The sequence below is a fragment of the Vanacampus margaritifer genome, chromosome 13 (genome assembly GCF_051991255.1).
Source record: "Vanacampus margaritifer isolate UIUO_Vmar chromosome 13, RoL_Vmar_1.0, whole genome shotgun sequence".
In the NCBI taxonomy this organism is placed as follows: Eukaryota; Metazoa; Chordata; class Actinopteri; order Syngnathiformes; family Syngnathidae; genus Vanacampus; species Vanacampus margaritifer.
In genome coordinates, this window is record NC_135444.1 from 18618636 (window position 1) to 18642285 (window position 23650).

The 23650-nt window shown below is 39.3% G+C and overlaps 3 protein-coding genes across 6 annotated transcripts in view; 2 read left to right on the plus strand and 1 right to left on the minus strand.

Annotated features, from left to right (window-relative positions):
• The window catches only part of scfd2 (sec1 family domain containing 2), a 101986-nt gene extending 101425 nt beyond the window's left edge, over positions 1–561 (plus strand). The window contains exons 11-12 of one of the 4 annotated variants that reach the window (XM_077583395.1): positions 28–158; positions 403–561. In XM_077583395.1, coding sequence (XP_077439521.1) covers positions 28–120 — 93 coding nt within the window. In that variant the 3' untranslated portion in view covers positions 121–158; positions 403–561. Of the gene's footprint in view, positions 1–27 lie in introns of all 4 variants that reach the window. The other 3 variants (XM_077583394.1, XM_077583396.1, XM_077583393.1) reach the window with 3 other exon arrangements.
• Positions 562–1372: 811 nt separating this feature from the next.
• Positions 1373–4021, minus strand: rasl11b (RAS-like, family 11, member B). Its single transcript, XM_077583399.1, has 4 exons — positions 3628–4021; positions 3493–3549; positions 2453–2529; positions 1373–2188 (listed from the first exon to the last, which is right to left on the minus strand). The coding sequence occupies exons 1-4, from the start codon at positions 3740–3742 to the stop codon at positions 1706–1708; spliced, it is 732 nt and encodes a 243-aa protein (XP_077439525.1). The 5' UTR covers positions 3743–4021; the 3' UTR covers positions 1373–1705.
• Positions 4022–16279: 12258 nt separating this feature from the next.
• Positions 16280–23560, plus strand: usp46 (ubiquitin specific peptidase 46). The gene is made up of 9 exons (XM_077583397.1): positions 16280–16620; positions 18133–18213; positions 18984–19197; positions 19352–19608; positions 20318–20394; positions 20481–20564; positions 20650–20847; positions 20930–21008; positions 21086–23560. The coding sequence occupies exons 1-9, from the start codon at positions 16585–16587 to the stop codon at positions 21185–21187; spliced, it is 1128 nt and encodes a 375-aa protein (XP_077439523.1). The 5' UTR covers positions 16280–16584; the 3' UTR covers positions 21188–23560.
• The last annotated feature ends 90 nt before the right edge of the window (positions 23561–23650 follow it).

Sequence of the window (23650 nt, forward strand, 5' to 3'; positions counted from 1 at the left end):
CATCACCACGTGTGTTTTCCACCGCAGGTTCTGGTCCTGTCCACCAGGCTGCTGAGGCCCGCCGACGTTCCCGAGCTGCTCTTCGGCAACCAAAGACTGACGTCCGACATCGGAGTGTAAAAAGTACAGATACTCGTGTAAAGAAAAGACTCATAAAAGTAGGGTTTGGTTTTTTTTTGAAAAAAAAAGCACATAAATCCACGGATGGAAAATTAAAAAAAAATATCGTTGAATCAGCCTGATTCACTTGGTTACGGTCCAACTTTTTCTTTCAAATCTATTTTATGTATGTAAGATCATCATAATAAGTCTTCTTGTCCTTCAGTAAATCTGTGTGGGCCCACTCATGAAGTCGTCATCGTGACACACTCGCTTTCTTCCTCCTCTGGTCTTTTGAACCAGCGCTCGTCTCTTTCTGCAGATGTTTTTCCCGCAACAAGGTCAGCGCTGTGAGATTCACGTTGAGCAAGAATTTGTTGTTTGTCGCTGGATTTGCCCTCGTCACTGCCTGCTTTTCACCGCCACTGCTCTGCGATCTGAAGAGACAAACGGCAAACTAAACAGCTTCTGTGTGCTTTTATTGGGTTTGAAAATTCTCACACCTAATTTGTTAAAGGCTCAAACACTGGCCTTGCATTATTTGAAAATTGTGTTTAAAAAATTTATTTTTTTTTAAATATATATATAAATGATTTTTTTAAAGAGCAGAGTAGTATAGTTATCCTACAGTTATATAGTAGATAGTTAAAAAAAAAAAAATAAAACAATTAGCGAAATATATATAAAGGATAAAATAATGAAAAAGGTTTAATTTTTAGCACATTTATATCTTTATTAAAATATGTACAAATGTTTAATTTATATATATGTGAATTATAAAATATAAAAAATTGTTTTTTTTCAATGTGTGTGTATAAATATAATTTTAAAAATATTTTCTTTTCACTACGGTATATTTTGGGTAAATATATTTTTTGCATTTATGTAGATATTTTTTTAATTCAACCCGGAATAAAATTTATATTTTATGAATATAGTACATTAAAATAGTGTAAAAAAAATTATTTTCAATAAATTTTTAAATATATGTTTTGAATTGACTATTTTAAAATATATATATTTTTTAAATTTAAAAAATATGACTCATCCATCCATCAATTTGCTACCGCTTATCCAGGGTCGGGTTGCGGGGGCAGCAGCTTTAGGAGGGAAGCCCAGACTTCCCTCTCCCCAGCCACTCAATTTGGATTGCAGTTGAATGTTTTTGGTGGCCAAAATTGAACTTAATATTTGTTATTATTTTTCAGTTTTATTCAATTCTGTATGTATGTGAAGTGTTAAAACATGGGGGGGGGGCAAAAAACAGGCAAAATGGTCTTCATCCTTTTATTGTGAACACAAACAGTGCGAGTCAAACAAATAAATAACACCACCACCAACAAAAACAAACGACAAAACGTTGGCTGTTGAGCCCAGTGTTTAAAGTGCACCAGTGATAACCACGCTGCCGTGCGCCACCCCGCCATCTTGCGTCCTGTCTCGCGTGTGCTGTGGTGCAGCGGTCCGGAGGAACATCTGCCTTTCGAGCGGCAAAACAAGAAGAGCCTCTCACGCTCTTCGCCGTCATCCTCCTTCAGGACGTCACTTGAGAAGCATCTTCGTCAAGAACAAAAAAGAAAATCCCACCGCAACGAGGAAGGCGGTCTCACACAGACGTGACGGTGCGGACTTTGGCGGAGAGCGCCTGCTTGAAGCGCCTCTTCAGGTCCTGCATGTTGGGCGACTTGGGCCGTCGTTTCTCAGCCGGCGCGGGCGGCTGCGGTGACGGCGGCAGCGCCGGCCGCTGCTTGGCCAGCTGGCAGCACAGCCGGTGGAAGGCGCCGTGGACCTGGCTGTAGTCCTCGCTGGCCGACACCTCGTAAAAAGCGCAGCCCAGCGCGGTGGCCAGCAGGGGGCCCTGCTGGGGGTCCACGCGGCGCAGGTGGAGCAGGTCCGCCTTGTTGGCCAGCAGGACCACGGGGGGCCCCCCGCCGCCGCGGCTAGAAGCGCATCGGGACACCCTTTGATGCAGCTGCGGCACCAGGTCGAAGCTGCGGCGGTCCGTGACCGAGTACACCAGCACCACGGCGTCGGCCCACTGCAGGGAGCACGACACGTGGTCGGGGAGGAGCGCGCCGTTGTCGCTCATCTGGAGAACAAAAACACAGGTTAGTTACAACTTCTCCAACACATTAAAACTGCTCTTCTCAAAATAAGCTTTACATGTCAACCTAATTTGACAATATCCACTTCCAGTCTCTCTGTTGCAACTTGCGGACGCCACGATAAGCTCAGTGGCCACTTCCTTCTCAGAGCATCCTGCTTGAAGCTTTGGCCACTCAGCTTAGAGGGTGTCATCGCATGACATCATCACACCTCAACATGACCCTAGAAGAAGAGGATGGAGTGTTACCTCTACACCGGGCGTGTCTTGAACCTGAAGGCTGACTTGCTCGCCATCCACCTGGACCTCTCTAGAGTACAGGTTACCTACACACAGAAAAGACAATTAAGAGGTGCCATTGATGTAGTACGTCTTGTAAATTAATTTAGAGTCATTTTACCCGTTAAAATGAACGTTTATTCTTTTAGCTTAAAAAAAATTGTATAATTTTTTTATAATTATTTTATTTTCATGCATCAAATTTTGAATTATGTTATATTCAACACTCAATTTAATAGTAAAAGTTATGTTTATTTATTTCATGTGTTAATTTTGTCTTAAAATATTTATTTTAATGCATTTATTTTTAATGATTATTTCATCAATACATTTTTATGTCATAAAAATTGACTTAATGTATTCATTTTTAAGTCAAAATACTTATCTTTTACTGCATTTATTATTTTTAATGTATAAAAAAATAATTGCTGTTGTTATTTTTGCCGTGACCTTCAAGTCACCTAGCATTACTTTGCTGTGAATTGCGCAAAACATTGGTCATAAGAGCGTCATCAACGCCATATTTGCCACATCCGACTGTGAATACTGCCCGGATGGATTTTCTACAATTAAAGAAGTAAAAGAAGCAGCTCAGGAACTGGTAAATGTCCCCAAAAACCTGCTCTGAGGGTTATGATTAAGATGGTAATGCAGATAACAGCCTATTTCCAGGGGCAAAACAAATTGAAAACTTAACAGAACTTAGCGAGGCTGGAATCACGCACGGTGCATGACTCGCAGCCTACATATCACGGTAAAATAGCAGATTCATTGCAGTCCAAAAATTCCTCGCTCCAGAGCCGTTCACGGCAAAATAACACTAGCAAGAGCTTTGCCGGCAAAATAACCACAGCCTTTACTTTCATCAAAAATAACAGTTTGTTATACTACCAATGTAATCGTTTTTCATCAGTTCTATCACTATCGATCGAGTAAAGGGGTAATGTTCGATTTTGTTGGACTGAGGAGTCTCCAAAAGTCCGACTCAAATTCGATGCTTGTGAACTCACCAGCATTCCTCTCGTAGTCTCCAATGAATCTCCTTGTCAGGAACCGCACAACGAGCGCTGAAAATGCAACAAAAGCAGCCGGTTAACACCACTCGAAACGCTCTAAAAAGCAGCCAGTTCCGTTTCGTTTCTTACCTGTTTTGCCCACTCCGCCTCCCCCTATCACGGCTATTTTGATAGCCCGGTTCGGCAGCAAGCAGTCCGGGGTTGAGCACTCCGCGATGGTCGTCATGTTGTGGATTAAACGCATTTTGTCTGTTGTTGTCCTCGCTTCGTCAGTGAAAGTTAACCGTCCAAGTGTTTTAAAACTCGTAGCAAAACGGCTTCTTCAGCTATGAAAATAATATTCTTAAATATATATATAAAGTTTGTTTTACAAACAAATCAACATCAAGTGAGTAAGAAAAGTCTCTAAGTAGACTCACTGAACTGCCACGGAGCGCCGACCCTTTTTATAAGGCAGGCGACTGTGCCTTTTCCTGATTGGCTGACGCTGGAGTTGCGTGGGGGTGTTGGCCCCGCCCACATTTGGATAGCAAAAAGCCCAATTTATGCTAACAGATGGCTGCTCCGGCTAGCCTCGTCCTGAGTAAAACATTTGTAGCTTTTCATGCGCAAAAATAATTATTCATTCCTTGGTGGATTTTTTTTAAAATTATAATGTAAAGTGGATATAAAACATTTTGGACTGCATTTCATCAGTGTTGTGTTGCAGCTTAGGGACCTGTCTGGACATGTTGTCAATGTTTCACACAGGGGGCTAATGGCGGCTTAATAGCACCCCCATTGGCTTACTATAGGTATTTTATATGTAATACAGAGCAGTTAGTCAAAACAATACAAAACGAATGTTTGTACTGAACATAAAAATGAACTTTAGATTGAACATGACACAAAAAGTGATGCTTTGAGTGGCAGCAAACGACGCGTAAACATGACTTGACGTGTTTGTGTCCCACTTTCCCGGCATTTAGCCTCGCGCTGCCTGGTCGTAGTCATCCATCTTTCACGCATTCATTCCCTGAGCCGTGTTGGCATGCCAGCCTGGCACTGATTACGCTCTGGTATGTCATTCCGATTAGAATACCGATGACAGCGAGCTTCGCCCAAAGGTGAAACCACCGGTGACTCATCCTGACATTCCATATATTTGCCCATTACATTTACTTTGTGACGATTTCTAGTGCTTAGGACAATTAAGAAAATGTACAATAGTGACCTAATTATTCCAATATATATTTACTACAGAGCATTTATCTTGTAATGTTAATTTCGCTAATGCATATTTTATATTAAATACACAGTTAGAGAGTTGTGATTTTTTAAATCAATTTCTTCAGAATGCATCATAGCGCTAACTAACATCATGCTAGTGTGGTGAACAAAAACTTACATTTTTACAATGGCAATTTTGCATTAAGGGCAAGTGGCTCAGGATTTGGTGGCAGAAGTGATTCCGCCCTATGAAATATGGCTAGCAATTTGCAACAAGCATGATGTGACGTTAACATGGCTGTAATCAGGTCAGGAAGCTTTCTAATGAATCACGGGTGTCTTATAATGTTGAAAGTGAAAGAGGCTAATTATTTATCCTCTTTTGCGTGTTCCAAAAAATTGAAGACAGATTTCTTGTAAAAAAAAAAAAAAAACTCCTTGCAAGGATGATTTATTTCAGAGAATTCTCCGGTCACGGCAACACTCAACATCACGTAAAAGGTGGAATTAAAGGGTGCGCGTGTGCCCCCTCTTTTGCGGAATACAGCTTTTAAAGAATCCAAATCAGTAAGAGAACACCTATTCCCCTTCCATCATGAATAAATAAAACAGATTGGTTCTCACACAATATGTTACATAATATTATTTTCGTACACAGTCCGCAGCTGTGTTCATCTTTTTAGACAAAATATACTCTCAGGGTACTTTTCGTACTTTTTCCCAAAACAATATCTCACAAACAAATTGAACTGGATTTAGAGTGGCCATGAGTGATGGTGCTCTCAGGGTATGTGTGTGGCAAAATCTGTTCTCACGAAGAGGATGTGTGTGCGCAAAACACTGAGGAGGAATTTTTAGACAAAAACAAGGTTAAGGTCAAATTATACTGAGTTCAACACTATTTCACCTACTCTACACATCTATAAAACATTTCAACATGGTTAATATATGAAATAAAGAATTAAAAATGTTAATAATGTCTAACAAAAGACAAACTGAAAGCACATCTTTCTTCTTGTAATCTTAATTTCGGTAATACATATTTTATATTTAATACAGTTAGAGGAAAGAATTCGTGATTTTTGAAATCACTTTCTTCAGAACGCGTCATAGTGCTAGCCGAAAGCAAACTTGGACGCCGGACCTGAGAGACGAACTAGCTTAGCGCTAGCTAGGACGAGGCTAGTAGCAACGTAGATGAATTAAAAATGGGACTAAAGGAAAAAAAAAGCGCCAGATCTTTGAGGTTAAAGTTCATTTAAGCGAAAAAGGTTAACCTTTCCGTGTGTTGATGCTACATGTACGTTGCACACTCCGATACTTTAGAATGAGTTATAGCAAATAATTATGGCTTTGTAAATATAAAGACAATAGATAGATAGAAATGTAACCCTAATCTAAACTGTGGTGGGGGTGGGGGCACGTGCATGACATTGGAACTAGGTGAACATTCCAGAATGGATTCCGAACGGTTCTACTGTAGGGAATTAAAAGGTCACTTACACTGATGTGCCTATAAAGGCTTGTTAGTAAGGTGGGGGTTGATATGGGGGGGCTATTTAGCTGGATTGAGGGCAATTGTCAAGGATCATTGGGGTATTCATTGCAAATGGAATGTGGGGGTAATTAGGGGCGCTGGCCCAGGGGATGAGGACAGGCAGGCAGGTGAGGTCCAAAAACGGGGGAGTTTTTTTTTTTTTTTTTTTGTCGTCACAGAAGGATGTCCTTGTTGACACACACGTGAGGAACTTCCCAAGGCATCCGAACCTTAGGGTGCCCGACCCCCTCAGGTAAACCTGAGGGCATGAAAGATGCTTATCGTCTTCATTGTTCAATTTTTCCCATTGAAAGTTGAGGAAATGCCATTAATACCGTTTATTTTTCACTGTTATTGTTTAGTCATGATAAAAAAATATATAAAATAAAAGAGAATGTAAAAAATGGCTTTAATGAAATTGTGAATGAGTCAGATTTTATTTTGTCTCACTATAATCTGGGATTTTTACTTATTTTGGGTGGTTATGAAACACGGGTTCACCCTACTTTTGCACCCGCCGTATTCTTCGACAAAAGTGCATTAGTCACAAAGTCAATGTAAATATACGCACATGGAATGCATTACACTCTAGTGCAGTGAAAAATTATTTTCCCAAAATTCAATGCAGACATTTTCCTTTCATGGAGTTGATGGTCATCCCGCCTGGATGGCTGCCAGGTGCTTGTCTTGTCCCGGATTAGCATTGGCAACGAGCGGCAAAGCTATTGGCCTGTTGGCGCACGCAAGCGCACACAAAAGCAAAGAGCGCTCGCTTTGCTTCGTATTGAAATGCAAACCTGCCGACATGTTCCGCCATTTGCATACCTCTCAATGTCAACAGTGGGTGGGGGAGGGGGACGAGGGGGGGGGGGACTTGGCCCTTCTGTGTGTGTATGTGTGAAGTAACAAAGTACAAATGCTGTCCAGGTGGTATCTTGATTTTCCTCATACATTATAACACAAAGAAGACGGTCACAATAAGTAAGCTGCAGTAACATTTGTCGCTTTTCGCAAATGATCAACTTGTGCTGCTTAAAGGGATGCCGTAAAATCGATGCTAGTTTTTTTCGCTTGTCTACAGCGTTTTGCATGTGTTAGCATTAAGATAGCAGACTTTCATAAATTAGCTATGTCGGTAGCTGGAACGGATTACTGGCATTTCCATTCATTTCAATGGTGGAAGATGATTTTAGATGCAAGAGTATTTTTTTTTTAATTTTCTGATGACTGTTTACTTTTTCTTTTCTTTTTTTTTTAACTTACTCGCTATATTTGATTTTTGGTATCATTTGCTAATTTAGCTTTTTTTTGGTTAATCTATCGACAACATTAGTAAAGCAATTTTTTTTGGGGGGGGGAGCAATGTTTGCCTATTTTCATACTCATTATTACAATACAACTTAGGACAAAGAAAATGACATTCAAATACACCCCCCCGACCCCCAAAAATAAATAAATAAATCAGCAACGCTGTTGTAAAGTTAAACAAATGCAGTATTGTATAAAGTATTGTAAAACAATCCAAATGAAATAAAATAAGTTATTTTAGTCACTAAATGATTGATGATTGAATGATGATGATGAGAGTGTGAGACTTTGACCCCCCCACTCCCCTCCACACACACACACACACAGTCCTTCCTCCCTCCTGAGGAATTCCAACCTTAAGCAGCAAGTCAAAGTTGTGAGGAAACTTGAAAAATATTTCAATCCAGATTCAATCTCCATTCATGTCGCGCCGCCTGTTTACATTCCGAAAGATGATCTCTGGCACGGCGGCGGATAATTGGGCCCCGTCGTGCACGTGCCAGGTCGAACTATTATCCTGTGTGTGTGTGTGTGTGTGTGTGTGTGTGCGTGCGTGCGTGCACACCCCGCCAGATTAAAAGCACTTAGTGTTGCAGCAATAACAGAAGACACAGAGTGTTTTTGCTGCATGTGACATGTACGTTTACACTTTTAAGACTTTAAACTGCCTGATTATTTTTCACGTTCTTGACACGTTTTGTTTTGTTTTCTCACACAGTAAAACTTGTGAGGGAGAAAATGCTCAATGAACGCTAGGATCAATGGCAATTTGTGCAAAAGTGCAAGTGGGTCAGCACTCCAACAGATGGCGCTGTGGTGAAAATATTGTTTTTTCCATCGGAAATTTGGCAGTGGGGCAAGTGGCCCAGTGCCCCACCATATCCAGTAGATGGCAGTGTGATGAAAAAAACAACAACTTTTTTCCTTTTTTTTTTTTTCAGGAGAGCTCAGTATTGTTCATTCGATTTGACATCATCATTGCTCTCCTTTTTTTTTTTTAAAAACAAATAAATTAAAAAAAATTATTATTATTTTTTTTTTGTTGTTTTTCCAATGGTAATTTTGCATTTGGGGCAAGTGGCCGAGCGCCCCACCAGCTCTAGCAGTTGCAGCTTTGGCAACAAAAAAAAAAAACTGTCACATTTTCCAGTGCCAATTTTGTTTTGGGGCAAGTGGTTGAGTGCCCCACCAGATACAGCTGATGCATTACGGGCAAGTGGCTCAGGGTTGGGGGCAGAAGTGATTCCGCCCTATGAAATGATGTGACGTTAACATGGCTGTAATCAGGTCAGGAAGCTTTCTAATGAATCACAGGCGTTTTGCTTGTGTCTTTTAATGTTGATAGACAAACTGGAAGCACATCTGACGTTGAAGTAATGTGGTCGGTTTTCCTGCTATTAGCCTATCGAAGTGCCTTCGGTGTTTGAGAGCCAAGAGGCGAGCAACAGTGAGTTTCAACATTGTTCCACATTCCGTTCTTAAGAGTTCAAATGAGGCAAAAAGAGTTGTTGTTTTTTTCCTGCACAAGACCTGTGTCGAACACGGATAGAAGGAGAAATAAATGAACAGACTTTGCATTATGGGCAAGTGAGGAGAATGCCCCACCAAATCCAACTTTTTTTCTTCCGCGTTTTTAATACAATGATTAACGCAACATGTCAACATGTACTTTCAGATCAGTGTTTTATATTTAAGTAATGATTCAATCTCAGTTAGGGGCAAGCAGGAATTTCAGATATATACGTTCATTATAGAGCGGGCAAATCAAGCCGACTTAATTGTGAAGATATTTTTAAAGACACACACACACATACAGATAAATAGAAAGCAGATTTTGCATTGTGTAAAATTGGGGACTTTATTATTTAAAAAATAAAAATTAACTTTTTGGAAAATATAATGAAATATTATTATTATTTTTTTTTAAATGCTTACATAATGGTACTTGTGGGTTGAATACTTTAGGATTTCCCATTTTATTTACATAGTAAAAATATTTAATACATTTTTGATTTTGTTTTGGGGGAGTTTTTTTTTAAATAAAAATAAAAAAATCTATGAAATATTTTGGTGGTTTTTCATCTTTTTTTCAAATAAGATTCTTGAAAATTTAGGGACTTTCTTTTTTTAATTAATACATTAAATGAATTATAATAAATTAATATTATTAATAAATACATTTTAAAAACATTGTAATATAATGCAACAATGGAACACTTTCTTATTATTATTAAATATTGCAAGCAGTTGTGGTTTAAATATTTTATTATATTTATTTAAATTCTTGAAAATTTATGGACTTTCTTTTTTAGATTAATACATTAAATTAATTATAATAATTTATATAATTAATAAATTAATTACAAATCAAAATAAAAGATTTAAAAATATATAATGCAACAATAGAACACCTGCTTATTATTATTACATATTGCAAGGAGTTGTGGTTATTTTTATTAATTTTCTTTACAACAGTTCCTTTTAGGTTCTCGTGTTTTTCGAATTATGCCAGCCCGCATCAACGTGCCTTCGGTTTGCACCTATTGAATGAATGGCGGGGTCTTAACACAAACAGTTTATGCAGGGACTCCGCGTGTGCTTTGCCTTATTGTGTGTGACATGATCCAGACGATGTCCTCTTCGCCGTCTCCCGCAGGACGCCGCGACCCATCTAGCGGGCACGGAACAATGAGCCGAGCCGGATTCTGCTGCCAGCAAAGAACTGAAGCATTGTTCAGAAAGATACGCTCCCAAAACTTTTATTCCTTTCATAAAAGTTTGTTTTGACACTTTCTGTCACCTTTTGTCCCACCTCGTCGGGTCTGAACGTGACGATGGATGAGCTCAGGCCCGTCACCGAGCGTCACGTGAAGAATGGACACCTGTGAACACAGCTAAGCTAACAAATGTGACAAACATTAACGCCTTGAGGTGTACACTTTACTAAGTACGTTATGTGACACACATTAAATCACAGTCTGTATATTTTATCCGGTTTTGTGCTCCTTAAGCCAACACTTGAGTTGTGTTAATGCTCTAATCACGACGTGCTTGCCATTGAGGTCCATTAGGAAACCCGGCAGCAGCAAACCACGGTGAGGACCCAGAAAGCCCCCCCGGGCCGGCGGACGTGTAAACCGGTTGTTCCCGACGGGTACACGCTGTACAACGTACACACTGTACGTGCAAATTGGCATCGACAAAGGAAACCGACTACTTCAAAACTGCTGCTTGTAGCGCACTTGGTGTGAAGAAAAAAAAAAGATAATGAGTGGCTTAAAAAGCCGCAGTCTCATTTTCCTACCATTTTTTTGATGTTTTTACGCACACAGGCAAGATCGTAAACTAATCACCAATGTGTGCTGACGTACTCTGCTACTAAAAAAAATATATATATATTTTTTCAATCATTCAACAGGGAAAACCGATATGATACATGACATGTGTAAATGAAGTCCGAGAATTGTAATAGTTGTTATCGAGGAAGTCCATCATGGTGTAACGGTAGCCGCGTGTTCTGTCAGTATTTTGAAAGCAACATGCTGCATTAATGTGCTCACCACAGAGACAGGAAAAAAAAGTAGGTCAACAAGCTGCTCCTATACACATCGGTGTTGTTGTTACCGGGCCAGGCTAAGGAGACATGTGTGTGTCATCATTAAAAGGAAATAAGGTTTCGCTCTTGAGCCAGAAAAACAAATTGCAGACGGGGTGAGTGCATCTATATAGGGGGGGGGGGGGTTGTTAGCGGTTATTAGTTGTCAGTCTAGCTAGCTATCATTTTTCCATCCATGTACAAGTACCAATTTACACAATCATCCATCCATCTGCTGATATATCCTTGTATTTATTCAGCTAACCTTCTATACATCTACTGCATCCATCTGGAAATAAACCCATATATCCACCAATCAATCCATCTAGCCATCTATTTATCTTTGTAGCACAGTGTCTGGAGCATGAAACAAAAAAAAATATGAGAGCAGAGTGTTTTTATTTATTGATTGACATTCAATTATATTTCTATATTTATTTTTGTATTTATTTCCACATTTCTTTTTTATCTTTGAATATGTTTTTGTATTGTTGTATTTCTTATTTCTTTTTTTAATGTCTTTCTTTATTTTTGTACTTTTTTAATCGAATGTTTTTATTTCCATTTTTATGTATTTCTTTTATTTAATTTTTGCAATTTATTTTTTATATCCGTTTTTATTTTCCCTTTTATTTATTATTTTTGTTCCTCCATATGTAACTAGCTAGCTAGCAAAGCTATTAACTTCATTATCTCCTGACATGGCCTATCTATCTATCTATCTATCTATCTATCTATCTATCTATCTATCTATCTATTGAAGAGGAATAAAAGAATTTTGTCCTCTTTGCGTGTTCCAAAAATGAAGATAGATTTAATGTAAGAAAAATACACCTTTACAAAAATGATTTTTAATCTTTCAGAGATCTCTGGACAGATAACAGCGTCCGATTACATCACTTAAAAAACGTGGGATTTCAGAGCGTCAAATGTACCTCTTCCGGGTGTCGAACGGCTTTTATAATTTTAGGACCTCCTCTCTTTTATTTGTAGACTAAACATACTCTCTGGTACTTTTCCGTGAGCAGATGGCGTAAACAAGGTCAGATTTGGGTGTGTGTTCGGGACTGAATATGTTATATAGTTGAAGGTTCTATTTTTCCCCATAACAAAATCTCACAAACAAGTTGAACCAAATTTACGGTGGCCGTGACTGATGAAGAAAGTAAAGAGTGTGTGTGTGTGTGTTATTTCAAAGCAAATTTTGTTTTCAAGACCGAAATGTGTTTTCGCACAAAGCGCTGAGAAGGAACTTTTTTAGACTAAATAGTATGACCCAGTTTAAGGTCAGATTATACCGAAATCAACACCTTCTGCTCTACTAAGGACACAAAACATCTCGACAAGGTTAATATAAAGAATTGGAATGTTAATAATGTGTAACAATGGTTGATATATGAAATTAGGTATTAAAAATGTTATAATATCTTTCACTATCTATCTATCTATCTATCTATCTATCTATCTATCTATCTATCTATCTATCTATCTATCTATCCATCCATCCATCGCTAGCTGGCTAGCAGGGGCCTGGAGGTTTTGTGCAAACTTTAGCTTAGAAATGTAGCTTCTTTTTTTTTAGCATTCGAACCGCTAATTTAAAAGAATGGTACAATAACATTAAGTGGCCCAAGCAGAGTGGAAAATGCGCTTTTATTGACACGTGTAAAAGACGTCACGGCTTTTGTACATCCGCTTACGTCCTCCTCGGTGTTTGTTTCCACACATCACTTTGAATGACTCAAGTCAAAGCGATTGAATTTGTGAGGCGCCGACTGCATTCGAGACACGTCGGCCTTCATGTTCTCGGCTTTGCGCGGCAACGACGAGACAACGCTGATGTTCTGGCTATTATGTCTGCCGGGCCGAGTCAGTGTGTCACTTGCCGTTATGCAGGACAACCTTGTTACTGGAACCTTAATGTCCCGCTCAATGTTTATAGCGTGTAAAAAACTAATATCTTATGCCAAAATTAAATGAAGTCACTTAAGTAAATAGCAACAATGACAGCATGGAGTGGGCTACAGAGTAAACAAATTGATGAAATTGTGAATTTAAATCTGTAGTTATGTTGAACATCTAATGTTTAATTATCCAATGCTATTGTTATTTATTTAGTGGGATTATTGATGGTATAATTGAATTTTTATATTCAACTCATTCACTGCCAATGACGGTTATAGACGTCAAAAATTCATTTGAACTATTTCTATTTGTTTAACATTTTTTTCCACTTTTGTTAACAAGAGTATGAAAACCTAGAATTTTTTTATTGTACATTTAGAACAGATATAAAATTTGTGATAAATCGTGATTTAACTCGTAAGTCATGCAATTAATTATGATTTTATTTGCCCAACGCAGCAAATTTTTAATTTAATTTAATAAATTTGATATCTGTTCTAAATGTACAATATTTTTTTTTCTAGGTTTTCATACTCTTGTTAACAAAAGTGGATTTTTTTTTAAACTATACTAAATAGTTCAAATGAAATTTTGACGTCAATGGCAGTGAATGAGTTAATGAAATTTGTATTTTAGCTTTCTGACCCCCCCCCCTTTTTTTTGAATGGAATTAGGACATTCATGATTTTTTTTTATATGGAATTCGGACATATTTGATGCAGTCAAAAGTCTAACGTGCTGCCAACCGTTAGCCCCGCTTGAACTGAGTGTTTTTGTGATGATGATCCGTGCATGTCCATCTGCTGTGTTCTCATCATGCCCTGCTGATCTGTTTAATGAAGCCTCTGCATCAGACATGTCCACTTCAGGCCCATGACACTGTTGGGAACACCGTGTACCAAAGCCAAGAGGCATGCCAGGCCTTGAGTGTGCGTGCCCTTAATGGAGGTTCATCTGCGTGTGCATGAATGATAATCTATCTATCCATCTATTCTCTGTTGCTTCTTTGCAACTGAGAAATGACTGTACCGTCCATGTATTAGATGTGTGCCTTTAAGGGGCGTGGCCTAGTGAGTGTCTGGGCTTGCTTCATAATTTTTTTAACTCATTCACTGCCATTGACGGCTTTAGATGTCAAAAATTCATTTTAACTATTTCTGTTAGTTTAACATTTTTGTCCACTTTTAACAAGAGTATGAAAACCTAGAAAAAAAGTTGTTATTGTACATTTAGAACAGATATAAAATTTGTGATTAATCGTGAGTTAACTATTGAAGTCATGCGATTAATTACAATTTTAAAAAATTAATCGCCTGACGACCTCATTTCTAATAATCTTTTATTTTATTTTTTAAAATAATATTTTTTCAAAAACCTAGAGCCTAGAGCCACAACTGTCCAACATTTAGTAAATGGGAAAAAAATTCACTCATTCACTGCCATTGATGGCTATAGACGTCAAAAATTCATTTGAACTATTTCTATTAGTTTAACATTTCTTTCCACTTTTGTTAACAAGAGTAATTAATTAATTACAATTTTTTAAAAATGAATTGCCTGACAACCTAATGTCTAATAATCTTTTCTTTTTGTTTTTAAAATAATATTTTTTCAAAAAAAGAAAAGATTATTAAAATTAGGGCGTGAGGCGATTAAAATTTCTTCACAAATTTTATATCTGGTCGAAATGTGCAATATTTTTTTTTACTTACTCTTGGTAACAAAAGTGGGATTTTTTTTTTTAACTAATAGAAATAGTTCAAATGAATTTTTTTACGTCTATAGCCGTCAATGGCAGTGAATGAGTGATTTTTTGTCCCATTCACTAAATGTTGGACAGTTGTGGCTCTCCTTGCCCACAGTACCTTAATTACAAAACTACTTTTTTGTTTTGTTTTACTTCCCTCAAACTGTGCCGAATGTGAAGTTGCTTATGATACTAAGTTTGTAGCTTCATATTTTTATTTTTGCTTTTACCGGAAACACGCTCATGTCCATCAAATCACAACGCATGAAATTCTCGCATGTGTAGTGAAAGTGCAAACATCCTGTCTGGATACCACGCTTCACCTAACTGGCGCAAACGTGTTGTGGAAACAAAATTCCGAGGTGCCCGCAGCAGAACATGAGCTACACAGCCCGAAAAGAAACATAACTCCGATTTGATCTCCATCAAGTTTCCGGGCCTGTTTTTGGTTTCTATGCCACTTTTAATGTTCACCTCCAAACAGCCACATGTAAGCACTCAAAGAGCAACGATAAAAAGCAGTGTGACTCAGACAAATGAATACAGTACATCCACACGGGGACAGAAATAGCAAAGCAAGTCTGTGGAAGGTTTTGTATTGAAAGCCCACCAGCAGCAATTGTTTCCTCGTCAATTACAGGCTGACATAATGTAAGCAAACCTTGCTGCATACCAAACACGCCACTCTCTCCATCCTCCGCTCCCCTTTCCCTTTTGAAGTGCCTTTCATCCCAATTATTTGTTGTTTTCCTTTCTTTTTTGGGGCTCCACATTTAAATGCTAAGGAGATAATTGCTGAGGGGTTGTTGTGAAAGCACAAACAAGTGGGATGGTGCAGCCTGAGGGTGGGAGAACCCCTACAGAGAGAATTCTGTGCTGTTTTTAAAGCTGCCCCAAGGCTGCATCGATGCTTTCAGGCATGCTACATGATGCAATGTGGCTCTGATATGGTTTGGGCTTATAGAACGTTAAACCATTACGAATTAATGAATTTTGCCCCTGAACACTAACATCAATTTCATTGATTGATTAGTTTCATAGCATCATATCTCCTGGACTAATTTACATAACTAGCATATTTTGTGTTCACTTTCAAGCTCAAAATTGAAGCTATATTAGAAGCAGACAAACAACAGGAGCAGTCATGTCAAGCCACATGTTCTTAAATACAGTACTTATGGGCTCGTGATTGGCTTCAATGGAGTAAATGCAGTAAAATGCAAGTGGCACTAGTTGATTTTAAAAATAAAAACTTTTATTTACAAAAATAAATAAACAAACTAAATAAAATTTTATCATTTATTTTTTTAATTTTCTCCTTAATGTATTTAAAATGCACTGTTTTGCGGCTGGCTCAATTATAGATGCCAATGATTGGTTGCAATGCAGCCAAAATTCACTATTCCACTCTCTGATTGGCTACACGTTCCTGTCAATCAAATACTTACCCCCTGAACCAATCATTATGTTTGGCGGCAGGTGGGCGGGGCTTCGTGACGTCGCCACGGAAGCGTTTCACTGTTTGTTTGCTAACAAACCTTCCTCTCGTAACTTGGCTCCACGATGTTGTATTTTCATTTCGTTTGGCGATGAAGCCGCTTCGTCTGTGAATTCTTCTCCAGCCTCTCTCGAAGGTCCTCACTGCCCGTATGGTGCCGCGGGTCTGCGTTGCGACGCCGCCCTGGGGCTTCTCGCTGTGTGTGTGGCCTTCCGATTCAACTTGTTTGCTCCGTCAGTCATGTTTATTTTCCTGAAGATGGCGGCCGGGGGGACACTGTGAACTAAATGACTGTCAGAAACATCGCCTCCATTTGTAATATGGTGAGTAGTAAATGTTCGTTTGTCTGTGGCGCTAGCCGGAATAGCCTCCGTGTTGACCCGAGCAAAGGTGAAAGCAAACACTCCTGAGCCGGATGCGAGGGTTGCAGGGCTTCTTTAAATATGTCTAATAGCTGTTGCCTTGTCGTTAATAGTGTGTTAAAAAAGTGTTATCTTTACGCCATAGAGCGACAGAAAGGCAGTGTACAGTCATCCGTCCTTATGTTGCGTTCAAGGACTCATGCTGCCTGCGGAATGCGGACGGTAAACCCACCATGCTGTCACTATTGGTGTCGTGACGTAAGCTAAATGGACTGTACCATTTTTACTTTTGTTTGTTTGTGGGTTGGAGGAATTAACCTTTTTTTTAAACGTAATATGTTGAAAAAAATTGTTTAAAGTGAAGAAAATGGTGAAATGCTGTATTAGTTTGATCTTTTTTCCTTTATTATTATTATTATTATTTATTATTATTATTTTTTAAAGCAGTCTATTTCCAGATTCACCTAGGTTGTCTGAAGACCACTGGACTGTACACCATTTTGTATTTATTTTGTTTGGGAGGTGGGGGTGGGAGGTTGTGACACAAAATTGTTAAATGCCAAATTTAGTAGGCTATTTCCTACTTCCTGTTTCACTATTGATGGCGCACTACAATGGACCGTACCATTTTTGTGGGACATCCCATTGTCACTCAAAAGGCCATAAAAAATATATATATATAATTTTCCAGTTTGCATGCTAGCAGGCTACTTCCTGGTTCGCCTTGATGGTCATGATTAGACTGTATTTTTTTTCTTATTGTACTTGGGGAGAGAACAATTTCATTGTGACTTAAGTTGTAGGATTTTGTAGGAAATTTTAAGTAAAAAATGACTAAAGATAATTGCACTCTATCCAGCATTTTGCTGATGGAGTTTCATTGTGACTTAAATTGACAAAAATATTGAAACTCCGTATTTGTTTGACCAATTGTCACTTTGCAAGCAACTTCTTGCTTGGATTGCACTCAAAACATTTTATTTTATTTTTTGCCTGAACTCTGAATAGTATTGTCTGTCCATTAGTTGTCCATCAGGCTCCTTCCTGACTGGATGGATGTTCAAAGCGCTTGCTGCTGAAAGAAACGAAAACAATGACTTCAGAGACAGTGATTGATGTAAAAGTGCGCTAACGCCGCCACTATTTCCTGGATCGCTTGCACAAAGCACCATTCAGCGTCTTTACTTTGACGCTCAGAACCGACCGCCACGGGCCGTCAAAGGCGCCCGCCGGCTAAATTGCCGCCCGTGTCGCCCCGACAAAGCCTCGCTTTGAGCTCGAGGAGGGAAAAGCCGACTCGGCGCTGAGATAAGTGATCGAGCCGGCAATCATCTGTAAAACACACCTGGACAATTTACACCGGATCTGCTTTCGTCTCCCCAACGAGCGGCACACTGTGGGAAAGACCTTCATGGAGACCTCTGCCAAGGCCAGATTTTGCTCATTTTGGTTGTTGTCTCTCTATGCTTGCAGGGCACCAATGCCTCCGCTCTGGAGAAAGACATCGGCCCCGAGCAGTTCCCCATCAATGAACACTACTTTGGTCTGGTCAATGTAAGCATCATCGGCCACTGGTGCCTTCAGATACGAGATGAATTTGTCATGTCATCACATCATAGCACAAAACAATCAAGTCATCTTTCCCCATTGACTTGAATGGAAATGCCATTAATTCGTTCCAGCCCACCCAAAACCACAAACAAAAAGTTTTGTAAGAATCTATTGAGCTGCTGCTTCTAATTTTTGTGTTTACCACCAGGGGGCAATGTAATTCAACCGTGAATACATTATTTATTTTTTTGTGAGTGTGCTGAGAGAATTAATTAAGTATCCTCATTGAAACATTATCTGTTAGAGAGGATGCACAAAATATGGACTGAATCGGCTAGTAATGGGGATAGACTTGTTAATCAAACACAAGCCGGGTCAAACTGACCCAGGAACAATATTGCTGCTCGTGAGGATCAAACATAACAAAATGATTAAAAAAAGTATATGCTTTCCTTAATTAATTGAAGCATGATCTGTGAAATTATGAATCAAAGCTTTGAGTTATAAACAATTTGAATCATTAAACATGCCCGCCTCAATTTAATCTTAATTCTGTCCCTGAATGGAATTAGAGAGTTAAACATCTTTTATTTGACTTCCCCAAACCATTCGAGTATGAACTGTAATGGAGTTACTAATGAGATATAAACAATTTGGATGAATAAACATTCGCTGGGTCAAATTGACCTGGCAGCCATTATTGCTGTTCCTGAACAGGAGGAAGGTCAAACGCCACTTAGGTGTTCCTGTTCTTTTCGATCCCTTGCCGGCAGTTCGGCAACACGTGCTACTGCAACTCGGTGCTGCAGGCGCTCTACTTCTGCCGGCCGTTCCGCGAGAACGTGCTGGCCTACAAGGCCCAGCAGAAGAAGAAGGAGAACCTGCTCACGTGCCTGGCCGACCTCTTCCACTCCATCGCCACGCAGAAGAAGAAGGTGGGCGTCATCCCGCCCAAGAAGTTCATCTCCCGTCTGCGCAAGGAGAACGGTGAGGAGAACGCCGCGTCTTTGATTGTTTACGGTTATGCTGGCAGTCAACAAATCGGCGGAAGAATAATAGTTTTTGAAATGTGGATTTTAAAAAAAGTTGAGTTTAATAATATATATTTTTGTAGATTATTTTTATTTTATTTTTTTTGCAGACCTGTTCGACAACTACATGCAGCAGGACGCCCACGAGTTCCTCAACTACCTGCTGAACACGGTGGCCGACATCCTGCAGGAGGAGAAGAAGCAGGAGAAGCAGAACGGTCGCCTGAAGAGCAACGGGCCCCCCGCCGAGGTCGAGGCGGCAGCGGCGGCGGCGGCGGCGGCCGAGAACAAGACGGAGCCCACCTGGGTGCACGACATCTTCCAAGGCACGCTCACCAACGAGACGCGCTGCCTCAACTGCGAGACGGTAGGCGGCCGGCAGGACAAAATGGCTTTGTTCGGGTGGAGTTCATCGTCTGGGAATTTGTTGTAAAATATTTGTAGAATAAAAATACATCAAAATGTGTTATTGTATTAAATATAATATGTTGTCGCTGTCCTTTGAAAAACACTTATGTCCATTTTTGTTATTTTTCAAATTTTTGGGATGTCTGCATTTAAATGCATCCCATAAATGTAAAAATGTTTTTTAAAAAAAAAAGATAAAAATGGACATAAGTGTTTTTCACAGGACAGCAACGATTTATAATAACTTTATTTTTTAAACAAACTGTTTAACCCTGGGTGGGACAAGCTAAATGTGGCAATAACTTTATTTACATGTATTGTTTTTTTTTTTTTTGGATTTATGTGTTTCATTAAATCTGTGAATTGAGTTATTGGAATTTATAAAATACAAAGTAATGAAAACAACAATTTTACTAAAATATTTTACTTTTTTTTGCTGTAAAAATCTAAATATACTTATTATAATGTTATTTTAGGTACTATTTTAATATTTTTCTTTTTTTTTTTTATTGCTTGAAAAAAAACAAGACGAATCAATAATGTTACACAGATAGATTTTTTGTGTTATTAATTAATGAGTGGATATAATGATGATTACAATGGATTTTATTGGCCCTTGAATACAAACATTTTCCCCGCCTCTGTCTTCCCCAAATAAATTTTGACAGGTGAGCAGCAAAGATGAGGATTTCCTCGACCTTTCCGTGGACGTGGAGCAGAACACGTCAATAACGCACTGTCTCAGGTAGTTTGGATTCTGCGATGGCCCCAAATGATAAAAGTAGGTCAGCCCGAGTGACGCCCCCCGCGCCACCCGTATGCTCTCCACAGGGACTTCAGCAACACGGAGACGCTTTGCAGCGAGTACAAGTACTACTGCGAAATGTGCTGCAGCAAGCAGGAGGCGCAGAAGCGGTCAGTGAACGCACCGCCGGCAAAACAGCTCCAGAACCACGGGGGAAATGACTTGCGATAAATCGGAGTGGTACTTTTGTGGTAGGATGTGCGTGAAGAAGCTGCCCATGATCCTGGCGCTGCACCTGAAGAGGTTCAAGTACATGGAGCAACTGCACCGCTACACCAAACTGTCGTATCGCGTGGTCTTCCCGCTGGAGCTCCGCCTCTTCAACACGTCCGGCGACGCCGTCAACCTGGATCGCATGTACGACCTGGTGGCTGTGGTGGTCCACTGCGGCAGGTGATGTACACATCGGTGATTAGTAGACCGCCGCCTTGCGTCGCGTGTAACGGAGTGCTCGTTTGTTTGTTTGTATGTCCAGCGGTCCAAACAGAGGGCATTACATCACCATCGTGAAGAGTCATGGGTTCTGGCTGCTGTTTGACGACGACATCGTGGAGGTGCGTCACCTCCGTAACGTTGCCCTTTTGTACGCTCGCCTCGTTTGTCTCATCAGTAAAAAAAATCTCCCCCGCAGAAAATCGACGCCCACGCCATCGAAGAGTTTTACGGACTTACCTCAGACATCTCTAAGAACTCTGAGTCGGGATACATCCTCTTCTACCAGTCTAGAGAGTGACTCCTCCCCCTTCTCCCCGTCTTCCTCGTCTTCCTCGTCTTCCTCGTCTTCCTCGTCCATGTGTGCCAAACTTACCCCCACCCCACCCTACCGTTTTAACTGACTTCACCTGCATCTGACTGCACTTTATGCAACACACATACTATATGTTTGGCCCTGGTCTTTGACTGGGAGGATGACGTATAAATGTCATTCCTCTCAATTCCTATGCATTTTTTGGAAGGGTTTGAAGGTGATATTTTAACTCATTCACTGCCATTGACGGCTATAGACGTCAAAAATTCATTTGAACTATTTCTATTAGTTTCACTTTTTTTTCCACTTTTGTTAACAAGACTATGAACACCTAGATTTTAACTAGTGAAGTAATTGTGTTAACTAGTGAAGTAATGTGATTAATTACAATAAAAAAATTAATTGCCTGATGCCCCTAATTAAAAAGAAAAGATTCTTAAAAATTAGGGACGTCGGACGATCATTGTTTTAAATTGTAATTAATCGCATGACTAGCAAGTTAACTCACGATTAATCACAAATTTTATATCCGTTCTAAATGTACAATGAAAAAACATTCTAGGTTTTCATACTCTTGTTAACAAAAGTGGAAAAAATGTGAAACTAATAGAAATAGTTCAAATGAATTTTTGACGTCTATAGCCGTCAATGGCAGTGAATGAGTTAATTTTGCAAACTACCTAACTACGGGATCAGACCAGACAGCACATTTACAGCATATTCTGTAGATGGATTTTCTTATTTATTGAACTTATTTATTTCTGTAACTGACTCAAGCAGCACAATATTTTTATTTTATTTTTTAGAGCATTTTGCGGTAGTTATTGCAGTCCGTCAAATATAGGCTTCCTTTAGTTTTTCTTTTACTTTTAAATGTCTTTTTTGCTCATTTGAACACTATTTTTGCTAATCAATGTATCTAATATCGTGGGACCTTAAGATTTTTAAATTTCTGTTTAAAGGAAAATGTATGTTGGCAATACTAACACTAAACTGTCAGTATTTGCAGTATTGCACTTTTAATTGTTTTTCAACTTTTTTCTGATTTCACTGGCCTTCCCTTTCCAATCTTGGGTGGGTCAATAGAAAACCTAAGTGTTTCATAGGTGGATCATATATTATGATACAACTTTTTTTGTTATTGGCCAATAACAAGCCCAGGTGTCTCATATGTTTCAATCACCAGATATGAAGAACTCGGGTGTCGTGAATCAATCCACGCCAGACCCTGTATCTGCTTACACTGATGAAGTTTTGGCCAGTAGTAAACCTGGTATCGGCTTCCTGTAGCAACACCACATTTCAGTGGACGTTGAGTGATGTTTCATTGTGTGGGGGAACAAAACGTTAACATGGGGCAAAAACAAGCTAAAATAAAGGAGTGAAGTTGAGCAGTCAGGAAGTTGCTTTTTGAAACCAGTCTTTAAATTTAATTACAGACTTAATATTTTTATCTGTCACTTTTGCTGTTTTGCTTAGTTTTTATATTAAGTCATACTTCTCTGTTCTTGCATTGTTGATGTAAATTGTGTTTGTGGTAAATATTCATGCTGTTTTGTTAATTCAATATTTCTCCCTGGAGCTTATTTTCAGCGTCAAAGGGAAAATTAGCATTACATACACGTTCTCTTGTGTTTTTCCACTCTGTGCCAAATTGATGTAGACCTTGTCATGAAAATGATCTTGATTTTATTTTTAAACACGTGTACATAAATGATATAGTACGGAGCCCCTAAGGTGACATGGTAGGGAGAAAAAAAAACACTTTGCCTCTCCTCACAAAAATGTAAAAAAAACGTTTTCGTTTCCTCGCAATGATTGTTAATGTACTTCCGGGTCAGTTTGGTCAATTAAGCTTTCCCCCTTTCCTCTTCGCTTTTGATCACACCAAAGATGACCCGGAAGTACATCAACTCGTTAAAAAAAAAAATGCGTCCCCTCGAAAAACAAACAAAAAACTTTTGCGTTATCTCGCAATCTTTGCGAGAGAACGCAAGATTGTGTCCCCCCATGTCACCTTAGGGGCTCCAGAGTATAGTCTGTAGAAAACATCAACATTATTTTTGTAAAAGATGTGCTAAAGAGTTAGCGTATAATAACAGAGTGCCGTTTTTTCCCCTCTGCCCAGTAACAAGACATAATGTCACGTGATTGGTTGAGAACGCGCTTCCATTCTTGATAATTATGCACTGCTTTGTTGACTCCTAACTGTGACCGTGGCCAGTAGAGCGCCGCCTACTGGAAAAGATGATGATGACGTTGGAGGTGTCTGATTGGCTGTCAGCTGAACTTGCACTTTATTGGGCATGAGCTACATGCTAACGCACTTGTTTTCAATAAAAGTGACCGTCATTGACATCAATGTGTGGTCTGTGTTTATCATGTTGTCATGATGGCATTTATCAGTTTTGAGTGTGTTTACGTGAGGGCTACGGGTTCAAGTGAGTC

Excerpts from the sequence above, each read along its gene's own strand:
- rasl11b (XM_077583399.1), bottom strand. The coding sequence starts at position 3,742 with ATGCGTTTAATCCACAACATGACGACCATCGCGGAGTGCTCAACCCCG. Across the intron at positions 3,550-3,627 it reads AGGCGGAGTGGGCAAAACAG|CGCTCGTTGTGCGGTTCCTG; the intron begins GTAAGAAACGAA and ends TTGCATTTTCAG. Across the intron at positions 2,530-3,492 it reads AGACTACGAGAGGAATGCTG|GTAACCTGTACTCTAGAGAG; the intron begins GTGAGTTCACAA and ends TTCTGTGTGTAG.
- usp46 (XM_077583397.1), top strand. The coding sequence starts at position 16,585 with ATGACTGTCAGAAACATCGCCTCCATTTGTAATATG. Across the intron at positions 20,848-20,929 it reads GTGGTGGTCCACTGCGGCAG|CGGTCCAAACAGAGGGCATT; the intron begins GTGATGTACACA and ends TTGTATGTCCAG. Across the intron at positions 21,009-21,085 it reads TTGACGACGACATCGTGGAG|AAAATCGACGCCCACGCCAT; the intron begins GTGCGTCACCTC and ends TCTCCCCCGCAG.